We start from the raw sequence: 18,037 nt of genomic DNA, 5'->3' as shown, positions 1-18,037 counted from the left end.
AAAAATTTCATGACTTACAACTAACCTATTTAAGTAACATGCTAGTAGTAGTTAGTGTGTAATATGCTATAACGAATAATAGATATATAATACACTCTAATATACTATAATATATTAATTAAATAATTAGATATATATCATTAGGATTGTTTGCTAAAATTATTCATGACCACGTCTTAATGATAAAAAGCAATTTTGAGTAAATGTGGCTCACTAAGTATGAATAATGGCATCGAGAAAAATTTAATTGTGTGTTACCAGTTGATAAGGTTGTTGCATTTCCTGTTATCGTTCCGTTGGTAATATTTGACGGAAACCAGTCTGACAGAAGTTCTACATATTCCCCGCTGTTCCAGCGCGGATCATCCGGGTCAGGCCAGCTTCCATTTAGCTGCGAGCATTCCGTCAAAATCTGATTGTACATGCGACAAAGACGTTCCCGTTGCCTCTCCCGTTTCCTAAAAATTGTATTACAAATGTTAGAGTATTTGTACTTAGACAAAACACCGAAGGAAAACACGTTAAGGATATTTTCATCAAAAATCTTTATTTTTAAAAACGCAGTTATACTAATTGCTATTTTCTATTTCAAAAACTACATTTATTGTTTTTATTGATTTTATTTATTTTTAACTTATTCACTGTTGCACTACAAAGTAGCATTTTAGCTTGAAGAATTTAATTTCGGGGTAGATCAAAGTAAGGCAGAAATTATTTAGACATTGGATGCTCATAGTTATTTTAGATGTTGCTGAAAGTTTTAGTATGATAGACTGTATATGTTGGAACATGCGCATTAGCGGAAGTTATTTAATTGCTTCAATTTCCTCTTGTTGATTCTTGGAGTCTTCTGGAGACGTTATATGAAACTTTATACTCTGAATTAGCTTGACTTCATATCGCATCGTTTGAAGATAAGCTGACTTCGTTTCCTTAATTCTTCACATAGGTAGTATATACTTTACTTATCTATATAGCTTTTGTTAATCAGAATATAACGATGATGACATCATACAAAGACAATTTATTTAATTTATTTATTATTTTATATAAAATACGCTATATGCTAAGATTTCATCCTTTATACTGTACTGAACCTTTTCAAATTTTCGCTTCTGATACACAGTTACTTCTGTTAATATTCGAACACTCCTTAAAATAGAATAACCTTTTTAAAATTAAACCAAACGTCTTCAAATTTTTTTATTGTTTTTATCTTTTTTTTTTTTTTTTAGAAGTTGGAAGAATTAGTTTGCTAGATGACCTGTAAAAGAAATTTGGGAAAAATTGCAATTGGTCGAAATCGCGAAGAAAGAAGTAAAAGTAAAAGTTTTCTACGATCTTTTTCTAGGCCTATAATGATAATTTAAACAAACATTTTGAGAATTTAAGCCAGTTACATATATACGTACTGCTATGAGCGACAAACGGTGATAAATGGTGAAAATCGTGAAAACTGTGAATAGATGCAAAGACCTTTTTATGATCTTCATCCTTCGACGCCTGCCGCTTCTGCATCAATCGATTTTGTTGAAATTTTCAGCATATACACAACCGACATAAACCTTTAAAATATGTTATTTCAATTTCCATTGCAAGCATAAATATAAACCAGACTCAGTCCCTTCACCTGATTTATCAATCACACAGTAAGAACGTTAAAAAAATGTAATTAATATTAGAACTATCGACAGCAGTATGGAACTTGTACCAAAGAAATCAAACTGGAAAGTATAGGAAAGAAATACACGGCGCAAGAGACAGGACAAACTTTCATCCCCATATTTGACAAAAAGATCATTCAAACTTAAAAATGTATAGTCGCGAGTTTATGAAATTTCCACGAGAAATTGTTAAGATTATTTGATCAATTTTGATCGATCTGGTAAATTCTAGCGTTAACAGCAGCCGTTAATAACATATACAATATCGATCATCTCAAAGTTTACTTCCTTATCTTGAAGAAAATTATTATTCCAAAACTATTATTCTGTGTTCATTTTCAAACAGAATATTAACAATATCTGTTCTAGATATAAGTTGGTGATTCAGTAATGTATTGGCAAAATCGTAGTGTGTCACGATTTGCTACAAAAGGCATTAGGAGGTATCATAGAATCGTAAGGGCGTTACTTCTTTAGTAATGTTCGTTAGCATCGAAGAAAATGTGACAGCGATATTTCCTGATTTTAGCTAGTGACATGCACATGCCTCTTGCTCTCTATGAAACATTGCTGCAGTGGCAACACGAGAAGCAAGTCAAAGGCTGAATACACCGGGCACACAATGAGCTTGAAATAAGCATGAATGGAACCACATCCATTCCTCTCTCGCAGGTCCCTGTCGCCGCTAGGCAAGAAACGATGGGCTGCGCCTTAAAGAGGGTGACTCGTTTTTAAATAATTTAGCCAGTCGATCGTAACTGTTCCGGGTTAAGCATACCTCTGCCTCTTATATTTTCCAGCTTCACGTTTATGAAAGATCTGATTAATGTCGTTCATTCATGAGTTTAGCTTACAAAATATTCACTGCTTTTTCATACAGTTTTATACAGGTTTTTTTTTAATAAAATTAAAACCATCCAAAATTAAAATTAAAATGTGGGTTAAGTGATATACTTGTAATTTAGAATCCACTGTAAATAGCTTATATACACGCTGCCTGCGGTAAATATCAGTTATTTTACATTTACTGGGAAACTAGAAAATTCCTACTTTTCTTAGTACTTCATATTATAAAATAGGACTTAATGCTATAAGAAGTTTGTAATAAGGCAATTAGAATATAAGTGCAGCTAAAAGCGTTTATTATACTGAGTATCATAGTTGATGTGTTAATTCTTATAACTGGTAGTGTATTTGTAATACCATAATTATTTCTATTATTGTTACTAGCATTGATGTTGTAGTTTAAAAAAAAAGATGTTTTATAAGTTTGTAAATATTCAGTTAATTGCTATTTTTATATTTCATATTATCGTTTTGCATCCTGTAGTTCCTGAGATGTACTGCACACTTTTCGATAAAAAAGAAAGCTTCTATCATATATAACTTTTTATTTGAATTACCTTCTTTAAGAAGAAGAGCAGCAATGTATACGAGGAGAAAGTTTCATGAAAGAAATACTAAAATACGAAAATATTTTAAGTTCATGTGATTGTAAATATGAGTATAATACGGTATTTAAATTTCATGAAAATGGTAATGAGGTATATGAGCCATAAACTCGCACTTCATAGAAGCGGGTAATTTTTTGTAAAACTGAAAAGGATGCGTTGCTTAAAAAACAGGTATGAAGAAATTTTACGTGAAATTTTCTTATTCCTTCATCTATTAAATTTTAATAAATTCTACATCAATTTTATGAATATTAAACTTTTGTTCTATTATAATTAGAATTCTTTTTAATCAGATAAGATATAATTTTACATGGAAGTTCCTTTTAAGAATGCATATTCAGTAAGACGGTCTAGTGTATATAATATTTTTAAAATGAGAAAACCATAGATTAAGAGTAATATACTCAAGCAAACACGTTTCAAAGAATTCTTTTTACTGCTCTAATTTTCGCCAGAAACGATCCTGATAATAATTCTTGATTATCGTTCTTTCCCTGAATAGTTAAAATAGTTTTTCTGAAATTTCAGACAATTAAATAGTTTATTTTACCTGAAAAATGGCTTATCGTATTTTGCGAGTCAACAATCCCAATTCGTACCAGATCTTATCAACGTTCTACTTCGTTACATTCAGTATAATTTAATGATTAATTAAATTTTTGGAATTGTAAAAATATTGATAGAAGCAAGGCTTCAAATTTTACGCTTCCTTCCAGTCAGAAGTTAATGGAAGGGTTTACATGAATACAATTAACTCGAACGTCTTCGGTTTCGAATCAGATTTGCAAATCAATAAGATCGTTCTAAGATTATTAGAACAAGTTTCTGCGAACGCAGACAATGAAGCCACGCGAATAAAAGATGAGAGAGATGAGATCCATTGTTTCAATGTTCTCGAGGGTAAATACTTGTCCTCGTTATAGCAGGCTTTCTCTTCAAGTTGCACCACCGTGAAATCATTCGTAAATACTTGTCCTCGTTATGGCGGCATTTCTTTTTTACAGCTCTGGCAAGTGAAATGATTCGTAAAGAGGAGCCAACTACCTGTAATTAACTATAACTTCGAGCTAACATCATACCGACAAAGAACAAATCTTCGTACCAGTACAGTACATATATCAGGGCCTAAACATATTAGATCAATACTCAATACCCGTGCCACATTAATTGTTATTTCACCACAAACATGTCTCAAAATTCATATTATAAACATAACTCGTAAGATTAAATACTAATATTAATATTTTAATACTAGATATCCAAAAATATCAACTGCATGAGGGAAGAATATTTAGAGACAAGAGATCAAATGGGAAAGTGTATTAATAAAAAAGAGTAACAGAACAGTCTGATTCAGAATATTGAACGCTTTTTCTGTTAAAAAATTTTGCCGCGATTAATACTCCCCCAAAATATAAGTTATCCAATTTATCCAGTAATATTACACTACCTTTTTATATATTTTATATATCGATAGTTAAAACACACCGACAATTTGGCAAAATTCCAGAATAAAATTGTAGGTATACATATAAGCAGAATCTGATAACAGAAATTTATTCATCAATCTAATACTTCCTATTTGTTGTTAACTTAAAATATAAGCTTTCTAGTGAATATATGTTTCTTTTTTTTTAATGATAGATCGAAAGTTAATCAAGAAAATTAGTTCACGATTTAAAATGACGAAGATTAAAGATATTGTAACTGTAAAGACACAAGAGAGAGTATTTAAACGAGTTCGAAGAGGGAGCACGGGAGTATTGGTAAGAGCCGAATGTTGAGAAGGGTGGCTCGGGGTAAGAGGGCGCTTGCAGGATACTTTAGAAGAGGAAAGGGTGCTCGATGGGTTGCCGCAACTCGTGCATCGAAACAAGGGTAAAGTATCCGTTTTGTCTAATGAGTTGTAATGCCCGCTCATCAAGGTCATTCAACCGTGAGTCGAACAGCCAGAGACACCCTTGTCAGGGAGCACTCGCAACTTTTCAATCCTCTTTATTTCGATATTCTTCGCAACGCTTGGTAACTATTCGAAAAATCATCAATAATCGCAATAGAAAAATTTCAACGGAATGAAAAATTATTATCTTCCTGACGAAGACTTGAAATTTTATTCAAGAGCGTCCCATGTTTCGTAAAGATACCTTACACGATACAATGCTCATTACCTAGTAGTTAGCTAGTTCATTGCTGGTAAACAATCATCAAATTAATTGCTTAAGAGAAAACTATCTGTTAAACTCTCGTCGCATTAGATAATTGTTTTCTCATTCTTTATTAATTACAGGCGATTCGTAATTAAGATGTCGTGAAATTGCACAGGTGACCTAGATTGTAGGTCTGAGAAAAAATTTTCAAGTACACTTAGTTAAAGTCTGCAGTAGTCTTGGTTTCCGAAAGCGTCTGTAACGAAAACGCAAATGTGCTCCATAAAGGTAGGTAAAGATAAATAGGTTTCCCAAGAGCTCCGTTGTGGGTAAGAGATTTTAAAAAAACTTCATGTGGGATATTAGAATAGCGAAAAGCCACTATTATTCGTGATAATAATTATATTCTTCTTATAAATTCTATCGTCCATCATTTAACAAAATTTTTTTGAGTGATATATTATGTCTTACTATTTCTGCTTCTATTTTAAATAATACCACAACTGTTTAATAAATTTGATTTAGAATGACTGTATTATACAATATCCCCATTTATATTAAGAATGTAGTAAGAGACTCGGGGTATAGTGTACTCGATGTTATTCCCTTGGAGAAAAACAAAATTATATTTTAAAATTCCCATTTTTTCGGGACTAACGAGGAAACGAATGTTAAAATATTTACAGATACGTATATGGTGGACCATTATCTCGTACATAACATCTAATGCCCAGCAACATTCATACAATGGCAGGACACGTATAAAAGCACCATTATACTTTATCGTAGGCCATACATTAAAAATCTTGTACTCTTGCTTCTTCTACCCCTGTATGGTGTCCATTTCAGCTAAAGATGATAAATTTACTCTCGTAAAAATGACACTATTCTACTCCTTCGCGTACATTCTTTTTTATTTTATTGCAAATTCTTCCCTTTCCTTCTCATTTCATTAATTTATGAAACTTCCTCTACGTGTTATTTTGTCATAATAGCTATTTTTTCGTAAATGACTTCTAAAATAGTGGTTGAAATATTCAAACTTGTATTGGCACTGAATTTTTCAATAATTTTGCACTTTATATTTGTCAATATTGAATTTCTTTTTGGCGAATAAGAATGAAGAATGGCGAGTGTTTAAATGAATTTGGCGAATGTTCCCGTTTCTGAAATGATTTATTCCAGTATTTTGTGATTTAGAACAGTTAAGTATTTGTTGCATTTTATATTGTGATCCATTAACGGTTCCATTTATCATTTTCTACCACTCTTTTAAATTGTATTACTCTTGCGCAAGAAGACGCGTGTTTTCATGCGATGTCAACTTACTTCGTACGACGAGTATACGTACTGCAGTCTTAAGGACTTTCAGGGACAGAGTCAACTGTCTTTTGACTACATCACACATTTAAAGACAACACTTGTCAAAAAGCACTTCTTCGTGGTTATTTCTATCAATTATGGAATTCTCTTAAATGTTTCCGTAAATTGTGCAAAATATTTGAGTTTTTCATATATTTTCATTATCTTAAACATTCATAGTAATATGTACGAATTATAAGCTGTACGAAGTTTCTTCCGAAATTATTCGTTGCGTAAATACTTTTTAAACTGACTATAGGTATTTTCTTCGAGGACAGTTGAATAGTTCAACTGAATGATAGAGTATACATTTCTGCGTTGAGGGATTTACGCAAGAGTCTCTTTACCGAATGAACGATACTCAGGTGGCGGATATTCAGTTCCTCTTGAATACCTTCGGATGAAAGGAGAATTCAACGAGAGGAAGCTTGAGAGAAGCTAAATAGAGAGTAGGATGTGAGAAATGACTTTGAGCATATGAAAAATCTTTTTTTGACAAAAGAAGCGTGTGCACACCGAATGTTCTCGGTTATAAGTACGCTGATGCCTTTCGTTGAAATATTTTAATTAACTTGATTCGTTTTTGTCAAAAGTGCTTTAGCCTGAATCATTCCATTCGTTCGTGTATTCCACGTATTCTGTCAGATATTATTTAATTTGCAAAGGTTTAGTTTAATGATATTCACGGAATTGTGGAATGATCTATATAGTAGATGCTTTTGGGCATGAGAATGAGTTTACGAAATTAACACAATTATAACTTTTTAGAAATAATAATTTTTCATTATTCCATTTAATTAAACTTTTCACTAATAATTAAAGTATTCAATTAAATGTTAAAATAAATACTTATATCGAGATTTTTTAACTTTTGTAAGAGTGATACTTCTTATAGTAACTTAAATGTACAATATACCTATGTATATAGATACGCTATTATATTTTAACATCTCTATATACTTTATATCATCTTTTGTTTATTCTTGAACTTCGTTGCATACATTTGTTTCGAGAAACATCTCCCCATTCCTCATTGTATATTCATTTTTTGTTTATTTTATACTCTCTAAAACAAACACTTAGAAAGCTCTAATTATTCTTAAACAATAATTCTATTGTCAAACTCATTTCCTTTCACGGCATAAAGAAGCATCAAATTTTCACTTTCATATCATAAAACCTTATTCCGCAAACCAGATAACTTTCATCTCAGTTATCTGCCATTCGATTCACTTATAGAAAGCAGCTTTTCATCCCTTTAAAGCGAAGCATCTCGTGTGGAATGAATGCACAACCTATCGAAATTTCAAGAACTTATAACGCGATCCACCATATTTAAAAGAGAGTTCTAGTTAAATTTCATTCACTTCAAGTGCCTCGCTTCTTCATACCTGTTCCTTGACCTTTTCCTCTTCGAGAACTCTGCAAAATATAATTCGCATACATTTCCATTTAATTGAATTAAAAAGAAAAAAAGAAAAAAAAGAAGAGAGAAATGTCTGAAGGTGAATGAAGTTCATCGAAAGTTTTATTTATGTAAACAGGCGGCCCAAATACATGGACAGTAATCGACGCTGCTTTGCCCGTATGTTAGATCTACCCTTGTATATATGTGTGCCAAGAGGACGGTGAAGGGTAGCTGCTACGTAAGCCCTGTTAAGCAGAGGATCATCGCCGTGGAATGGCATGATCATACGAATAGAGAGAGAGGAAAGGATGAGCGAGCAAGGCGAACCAATACGAAGATGGGGTGAGCGGGAAAGAGTTGAAACGAACGAGGAGGAAAAAAAAATTGCGGGAAAGGGAGGGCAGCCAGAGGAATTTCAAACGTCGAGAGGAACTGCAACAAGTACCGAAGTAGACAGGCATCGTTCCAACATAATGTGAATGCTACTCGCAGTTTCGATTCGTCCAGCAATGAACCAAAACAACGGTTGCTATCGGCATTGTATCGAGTCGCAATGGATGACACGCCTTACAGCGATCAAAATGAAGCGGCATTGTCAGAATTTACTGATTCCACCCTGAGAGCTCGTGGAACACTTTCGCATGGTTTGACCGCTGTTCTTTATGTCACGATCCTTTATCGTAATTTTTTATTCGCTAAAAATTTGGACATTTTCCCTTCAATTCTTTTGATAAAGTGTAACTTGTCCTAAAATGAGTCATTTCAGAAATGGATCGACATTGGAATTTGTTGGTTCCGCTCTGAGAATACGTGAAACACTTTCGCATGGTTTTACAGGTTTTGATGTCCCTCCAGTCACGATCACACGTTGTTCAACTAAATAAACTTTAAAAATTGAACATACATTCGTAATTTGTTTCTTATTACCATAATATGGGAATTATATGGTTCACGATACATTATGTGTACATACGAGAAACATATGGATATTAGTCTATTCTTCTGTCTCGACCAACAAACCACGAACGAGAACAAAGCCGCGTAAGAGGATCTCTTGTGCATACCACTGAGTTAACATCTATACATAGTATATAAAGTATCTCGAAAAGGAACTGATTAGAAATTGATAATACCGTGATTGCTTGTGATTTTAATTCTGAAATAGTTGTTGACTAATTAAACTCTTCGTTCATTGTTTTGATTTGATTCAAGAATGATTCTCACATTACTCGATCTTGATCGTAAAATGAATGGTGGTGATCGACGCTTAGTTAATTGAAAATGAAATGACAATGAATAATTTCGTATTAAACGCATTTAATTTAAGAGGAAGAAGTAATAATCCGAAAAACTAATGGTAGAAGAAACAATGGGATATATGTAAAAAAGTCGGAAATTAATTGAGATTAAATTTTTATGATTTAATACATCTTGTTTTTAATATTTAACCCTTTAAAAATTATAATCACTATTACGATACTAAGATATTTTTCATCGTTTTAATTAGATTACTTCTTCATTTCTACATAACTCTTTAAAGATGATTTGAAAATGATTTTACAATATCTATATTCTTCAGTATCTTCAACGTTAATTGTTGCTACTCACCAGTGGTACTGAAAAACTAGAACAAACTAGGATTACTAGAAGAGATGACGGCCTACACGAGTATTATTTGCATGAAACCGAGCTTAAACTGTAGGGGTTGATGAATACGAACGAATCCCAGAATATTAGCAGATGGCTCGCCATTGTTATAAAAAATGTTTTAAAATTTGTATATCTTCTGTATATTAGGAGGGAACAAAGACTACGAACAGTACGATAATCGTAGCTCAAACGTTCCGAATTGTTAATCAGAAACATTACATACGTTCGACGTTTTTAAAATTTCTACTTTTATAGACGCAGTTCAATATAAAATTGATTTTATATTGTTACAATATAACTAACAATTGTTGGGATTTTTTAACCTTTTACTTAGCCAACAAAAGACTAAAATATAAAGAATTCTCAAAAAACTTCTCTTTCAATAAAATATCGAGGTCACTTGCATTTTCACATCTACAGAAATGAAATGATCTAAAAATTTATGAGATTTATAGGATTCGAGACGTTCTCAATGTCGAAGGTTCAATTTACGGTCTCCTCAAGTGGTTATGGAAGATCGATTGTTGTTGGAAAATCGAGGTGTGCATCGTGCTGTTAAGCCATAAAAAATCTAGTAATATCTCGGACAAGATATAAGATAACGCTCGACAGAAATTGATCCTCTCTTAACTATATTTCCTCTATTTAGGCAAAGATACAATTCGTTAAATCTTAAATTCAAATCTGCAAAAAGTATCACATTTATGTTCCATTAAAGTGTAAATTATTTACTATTTTTTAACTTAAAAAGACTTAAAACTTTTTCGTATATGTGTATTTATCAACAAGTAAGGATTTACTTATCTATTAAATAATCAGCTCCATTATATTATGACTCATAATATTATGATTCAATATATCCGAGTAGTGTGACAAGACAGTGTACCAGTTCAGCGAGATGGGAGTGATTTACCAAAGGACTTGGGAAAACCACGACGAATTGTTGCATCACACCATCCCCATTTCACGATACTTCCTCGCGACCCCCTCAAGGGAAACCTTATTTTTATTTTCCTCTTTCGCAACTGGATGCAGTCTTTGAAAAGGTGCTTCTTCCCTGTCTCGCCATGCACGAAATACATAACCCATAGCTGCAGGGGTGATATCAGCTCCGCTGTTTCTTCTTCGGTGGTACACAGCTTCCCGTGACATCGTTTCCTTAAATTCCGCGATACACCCCTTCAGAGAAATAGGCCGTTATCGCAAAAAAGTCTTTCCGGGAAGTTCGGATCAGTAGGCGTAGAAACTTATGTCGTGCATGAATCAAATCACATTTTCTCATTTTAGTCAATGGATAGATATTTGCGTTAAGGAATTTTACTATCGACGATATTATATTATCGAATGCAATATTGGTATGTGCATCTCCTTTTTGGTTTCATTTTTTCATCCTTTTCAGGAAATTCACACTCGATACCTTCCTTTCATTTTATAAATAATTTTTCTTTCTATGAAGATATATTTTTTAATTGGTTTTTATCTTTACATCAATTATACTGATGTTATGGATGTATTATAATTATTGTACTGATAATATGAAGGGAGGAGTACGCTACAGGAAATTAGATTTTGTTATAGAATATCAAATTATTCTCTTATGAGAGGAAATATTTTTAACATTTCATTTAAAGTTTCTTTGATGTTGAATCTACGCGACTGTGTATGATTAATAAGATAAATATAATACATTTTTCATTTCATTCTGCTTTTCCATCAAGTATTTTAGAACATAGTGGCACTAGATTGCAACAGTGACAAGGATATTTTGTTTCTTTACATTGCTCGTTCATCTTATTTATTACAGAACGTTTTGTTAAGTGGTAGGCATTTGTACAGGAAAACGGCACGATCTTAAACAGGGTGATCGTTTTTCGCTTGATTTCTCTCCTTAATAGTAAAAATTTCCTCCGGGGTAAAATATCTGTTCTATAAATCAGACGACGATTTTTCTATTTAAACAATACTTTAATTTTTACTTAAACGAATATTACAATAAAATGAAATACCGTAATGTCAAAAGGATGCATAAAATATTGCATGCATAATTTCCTAATTGTATGCATAAACCTATAGCTATGTAAATTTTGATCAATATAACGTACCTTTGTAACTATCTACATCTCTCTACATCAACGTCTACATGGATATCTATTATGATCTAAAATAGTATTAGGCCTCTGTATACGTATGTATATTGCCCCGTAATCGATTTTAGTACACTTCATTAAACAAGGACTACATATAGTACTGAGAATTGATATTAGGACACTCCAAAGCGTCAAATAAACAACTTCGAATTAGGAGATATCTCATGCAAGCCCAGATGGATAAAACCAGTACACAAAACATTTCGTTCATGAATAGGTTTAATCGAAACTCGATCTTTTTTTATATTTTATAATCATAAATATGTTATTTCAATCCTGCCGTCTTCATCTAATTTTGGTAATTTATTGGCACTATTACAGTGATACTGATAATGTGGAAAATCATTCTTCGTATTATTTTTATAAATAAAAAATACAGAAAGGAAATTACGATATAACCCAATTTATCTTTATTTATCTTTATCTCTTCGAAACGAAATCCTACATTTTAAAAAGTATCAATACACCATGGAATTGAGCTAGATTTACTGGTTGATTACATCATAGAAATCCTGAGGGCGAGAAGTATTAGATGTTTTACCTTTATAAGATTTATACTGTAACTTAAGAGGATTAAAACGTCATAATCAAAGGATTCAGATCTCTTCTCCAGTCTTTGAGTTTGATTTAGAAATCTGATCATTTAACGGGTATGTACACATTTCCGGAGATTCTTAGCACGGGGATTTATATCGAATTATTTACTGACAAAATATGCTCTTAGAGACTGCTGCTGTTTATATTTGAAAACTCTACCATTTTCATCATCAGTTGAATTTTACCGGCTTGGTCGTAGCTTGCCAACGGCAAAAATAAAAGAAAATGAGAGCGAGTGAGGATGAGTAGAAACTACAATATGTAGGGGAATATGTTGTATATATACATATATACCATGTATATTCGTGCCTTGAATTGGTAATTTCTTATTTCAACATCATGTAATTCGCAGAAATGTTGCTAAAATTGAAGTAAAACGTAGAAAAATTTCGCTTTCCATTAATGTTTAATGTTACACAGAAAAAAAATTATACAGAATACTACACAGTGAAATAAAATACAAATAGACATAGCACGAAAATATCTTCAGAAATGCACGTATTGTTATATGTATGTACATTTATTTCGGAATAATAGAAAAAAATTTAATAATATTCGAACAATTACGATCTTTCCTATATTACTTTTCGCCGCTTTATCTAAAAAATAATTAAATAGCGAAAATAATCCTCTTCAAGTGTTTGTCGAATACTTTAACTTTAATATCCATTAGCAAGAAATGTGTATATTAAGAATGAATAGTGAGTCAAGTTTTTAGCAATTTACGAAGCTACATCTTCCGTTTAATTTCCTTTCGACTTTGCCCTTGTTTTGTGTTGATTTTAGTTCCATTCTCTGTGCAAATGAAATTCGGCGTGCAGAAGTCTAGAGATGAAAGTCGAAGTTAGCAGAAATTTTGCCGAGATTGGACGTAGCTGCGGTTAGAAGGATTGGCACTAAGGCTGCGTTCATCACTTGTCAAGAATTCGGCAACTTCTTTCCAGGTTCCTTTGGGTTTAGTAAGAAACTTTCCACTGTTACCACTATGCAACAAATAGTTTCGTTATATTACAAATTCTAAGGTATCACCGCGATCCCGGCTACAAATCTTGATATGTAACAGTAATTTATAATATAAATTTACATTTCTCACGTTTTTAATTATTGTATCTACTTCTCATGTTTTGTCCCGTTGTAATGAAAAACACAAGCTGGAAATAAATTTAATTGAAACTTTGACTCTTCAAATTCGTATAAATCATACGAAACATCGCAGTGACTTGCTTGTATATTTTCATTATTTTAACCGTACATCTAGTAACAATCGATTCCTTCCTATCCACATCTAATAATTTTAATAAATACACTTCGTTCAAATTTGCTAACTTTAAATTCGTTCGTCAATTTTAAAGTATCAGAACTATAGCTTCGGTAATGTACAAGAGAATTCCATCGTGTTAAATATAAAAAACCGCCAATTAATTTTGTTCATTACACGATCGCTATCAGTGACTTGTTCACCAACGTAGGAGCCGTAAATTTCATTCAAAGTAAGCTTCCATCGTTTGCTCTAGCCATCCTGAATTCACGAAAGAATCGATCAAAACGTCGATACACCGTGACTAATGCAAAACCATAGTACCATGGAGAATTTCTGGAAGACGTGTTGTCAAAAACAGAGGTGTTGACGATCCATATTGTAGGCCGGTTTTCTTCTATACCGATTCAAGGGCTTGTTGGAAGCTTAATATAGGTAGAGATCAAATCGGATTTACACTTGGACGGAGGGCAGGCGTGTTCCATAAATATCAGTGTTACGATGGCATGCTGATGGAAGTGATGTAGCAAACTCCACGGAGGGGAAGCTTGATCGCTCGGGGGAATTGAACGAACGCGTTTAATAACTATGCTGGCATACGATCGCCCACGGCGTGACACTGAAATCATCCAACAACCGAGACGAGACCCTCGGCGGAAAGTCGGGAGGAAATACCCGCCAATGTTATCATCAGTAGCCAACCTATGTTGAGTTATCCGTGTCGCATGATCACTGTTCAATGATGTTTCAAAATAGAGGTATATGTTCTATCTTCTCTAGCGTACGATTAATTTCTGACTCCATCATGTATAGAACTCTCCTTTCCTTTTATAAGAAATACAAACTATGGAATAGTTCAATTCGATGGATTAAATGTAGAATATGTATATATACATATATGTATATATCTACGTATATTATACATATATTATATGTATATTATATGTATAAATGTATATATTATATTGTAAAATGGATTTCTGCGATCGAGAGAATTAACATTTTTACCGCTTCTTTTTTTTTGAAGATTATTGAATGTGTGTGAAGAAGAATGTGTGTTTTGTTAGATTTTTTTTTGATTGAGAGGTTGGAAGATTTTTCGTAAGTTGTTAACGATGAGTAAATAGATAATTGTTCATTATATTATTTTATGGATTATTTTTTATTCCCCAAAAAAATTTCAATATATCATAAATTTTATGGAGCTCGAGTTTGTATTTATTGTGAAATGAAACTATATATCTTACACAGATTAGAATTTGGCGGTTCGTTGTGGAGATAAATTATATTTCTTGTCACTCGATTGATTATTAAGGTTACATATCAAGCCAGTTACATCAAAGTAGTTCTATGATATTGCTAGGACTTGAATCATATTTATTACATGAAAATAAAGAACAGTTAACGATATATAAATTGTGAGACTAGACTGGGAATTGACAAGGAAAAACAAAACGATTTTAGAAATTCCAGAGTAACGATAGTTAAAAATTTTGTACGTATGTATTGTGATGCACTACAATACTTCTTATTTGCAAATAAATTTCCACTATAATATTAGGAGTAAAAAATTAGTTATTTTTGTGAATTCCACAACTTTTGTCAGCTCTTTTCTTTACTGACCCTTTCCTTCTGTCGTAAGGATTATGAGTTAAAATGTATAAATCTTGTTCGTGTGTGTAAGTTGAAGTTAATTCCATTTCAATTGATCAGCACACTGAGTAATGAGATAACTATGTGCGTGACTTTAAATTATCCTTACGAGTTAAAAATTGGCCCAAGGCTGAACGTAAATACCCTTGGTACATTTAAAAACATAACATTTCTTATTGTCTACGTACTTTGCATGTACTTCAATCTCCTGTTTTGCCTGTTATCCACCCTTTACAAGCTTTCACGACTCTTAATACTAGGGTATTAAAGTTCTTATCACTAGTCTATTACTCTGGTAATAGTGTCCTTTATTTATCTAGTCGATCCTAAAGCGTATAACACTCACCATGACTAAAATTCCTAAATTCTGAGCGAATAAATGCAATGAAGACGCATTTTTGTCGTTTATTTCATAATAAATTTATATAAACACAATTTTCCTGCTATTCGTTCGTCATAGCATCTTGTAATATATGATTTCTTTAAAAATCTTATCTTATTATCTGCAGAAAGGAAATCTTATTTAATTACTGTTTATCTTAAATTATAAAACTGTACATTATATAGATATCATTTTACATCGAAGCTTTCATTAATTTCATTATGAAAATTTTTATAATATAATGTATAAATATTATAATATATAGTATGAAGAAGAAATAATAAAGCATTTCGAATTATATATTACTAATTCTTCTTCTCGTACATTAATCAATTTTTGATTGAAAGAAATTAGCGTCTATTCATCGTAAGTAGAAGATATCGTCATAATAGAAATGAATATTTATCGCCTTATGATTCTCGCTTTTCTTCCATGGCTTAATTCGATAATGAATAAATGTGCCATAAATTTAGAAGTCTCTCAGGAACAAGCCAGCGAATAGTTTTTAACGTTTTTTATGGACCAATCTGTGGATTTGAAGTTTTATCATAGAACAAAAGCTGTATTGCTATATCCTCCCTTTAAAGCAGAAGTCATAATCCAAAACTCGACTCTCAAACTGATTGTGTTCTTCATAATTTATCTTCAATCGCTATTGAATTAAACATCAATTGATTTATTTCATTCTCTGGATCGTATCTAATTTAATTAATATAAAATTTTAAACACATACGATCATATTTTTTCCATTAAAAAATCCAAGTATCTCTTTTTTCTTTCTTTTAATCCTAAAGCTTTGAGCGTCGGTGTTCATTTAGTTGTAAACTCAATTCTAAACAACTATTTTATACAAATATAATTAACGTCACATCAACTGATCCTTATGCCAGCAAGGAAATTCAATTTCCTGATGATTTAATAGTTGATAATACTTAATTTAGTAACGTATTTCTGATTCTAGACATACGGATCACAGTTCAGCGTGAAAATTCATTACACGTTCGTTTAATTAGTGTACATATTACGTACAGGAAGTTGCAAAAACGAGAAATACGTAGATTTTTCATGACTCTAGTTTTAGGTCATTTTATGAGCTGAACATATACAGTCAGGGACAAAAACAAGTGGCTGGACAGTAGAAATAGCTATTAACAAAGTTACGGCTTGTTTATACAAAGATGTAAATATTAATTTCGATTATTTACTAAATAATCTACGTATTATAGCGATATATAATAAATAAAATTTATGTATATATAGTGCAAATACTAGTTTCATTGAACTTTGTTGATACCTTCGTCCACTACCTATTCGCTTATTTTTGTTTCTGATCGTATATTAATCAGTAGTTTCTGGAATCTCTTGATATATAACAATCAAGTTACGCTTAATGCCATTTCTCCACCCTAACCTTCTCTCCCTCTCTCTCTCTCTCTCTCTCTCTCTCTCTTTCTCTCACTATTCGTCTGCCTCCATCTCTGTTTCATGAAAAGACAAAGACTGGCTCATAATTAAGTGACGTGTATAGACATTGCTGATAGGAAACATTATGTTGTCATCGCTTAGATGAAATGATCTATGTATATACATCATTGCTCCCCTATACGTCATACATATGAGTATGCGTATCAATTTCCAGTAATTACGCGACGACGGTGTGGTGTCTTTATTCATTTTACATCAACGTGTCGTCGCCATTTGACAGTTCCGTCGGATATACCTAGAAATGTTGAGATTCTGCCAGATGGAAATGAACATAAAGCTGAATTATTATAAAAGACTAATTTCAGTTTTATTGGCGAACAATCATTAATGATTGATTTTTAAAGCTTTATTGTGTGATATTACTATCAGTGGCAATTTTTAATCATTTCCGAGCATTCGTCCACTTATGGCTTACACATCTTGGAAGTTTACACTGCTACTTTTAATTTCAATTTACTCGACAATTATTTCTCGATCACCTAACGGCCGGTATTGTATTACATGTGATTACAAGGAGGAACAGAAGAAAATGTGAAAGGTATCTAGTTTTCTGTACGGATATTTTTTACAAAAGGAGATAGCTAATGTTACATACCGTTAAGTACTCGGATTTCCAACTCACAGAAAATAAACAGAAGCTAAGTGGGCAATACGAATGATAGAGAATGCAGAATAAAAAAAAGAGAAGAAACAAAAAAGGGACAAAAAAAATGAATCCCGAGCCTCAGAGAGTTTTACGTTTTTATTGTAAATCTAGCCATTGTTGCCCTCTATTTCGTTTTATGTCGTTATGTCGTTCTGAGAAACAGAAATTTTACATTTTAATAATA

General features: G+C 32.2%; 1 protein-coding gene across 3 annotated transcripts in view; it reads right to left on the bottom strand.

The window, feature by feature from the left end:
• The window catches only part of LOC122570828 (muscarinic acetylcholine receptor M4), a 73,437-nt gene that overhangs the window by 8,007 nt on the left and 47,393 nt on the right, over positions 1–18,037 (bottom strand). For all 3 annotated transcript variants that reach the window (XM_043733693.1, XM_043733691.1, XM_043733692.1), the window contains one exon: positions 259–458. In XM_043733693.1, the coding sequence (XP_043589628.1) occupies positions 259–458 (200 nt within the window). The remainder of the gene's footprint in view (positions 1–258; positions 459–18,037) is intronic.

The sequence above is a fragment of the Bombus pyrosoma genome, linkage group LG9, assembly GCF_014825855.1.
Source record: "Bombus pyrosoma isolate SC7728 linkage group LG9, ASM1482585v1, whole genome shotgun sequence".
Lineage (NCBI taxonomy): Eukaryota > Metazoa > Arthropoda > Insecta > Hymenoptera > Apidae > Bombus > Bombus pyrosoma.
Note: the sequence above shows the minus strand (reverse complement) of the source record. Positions and strands in the feature narration are given on the sequence as shown.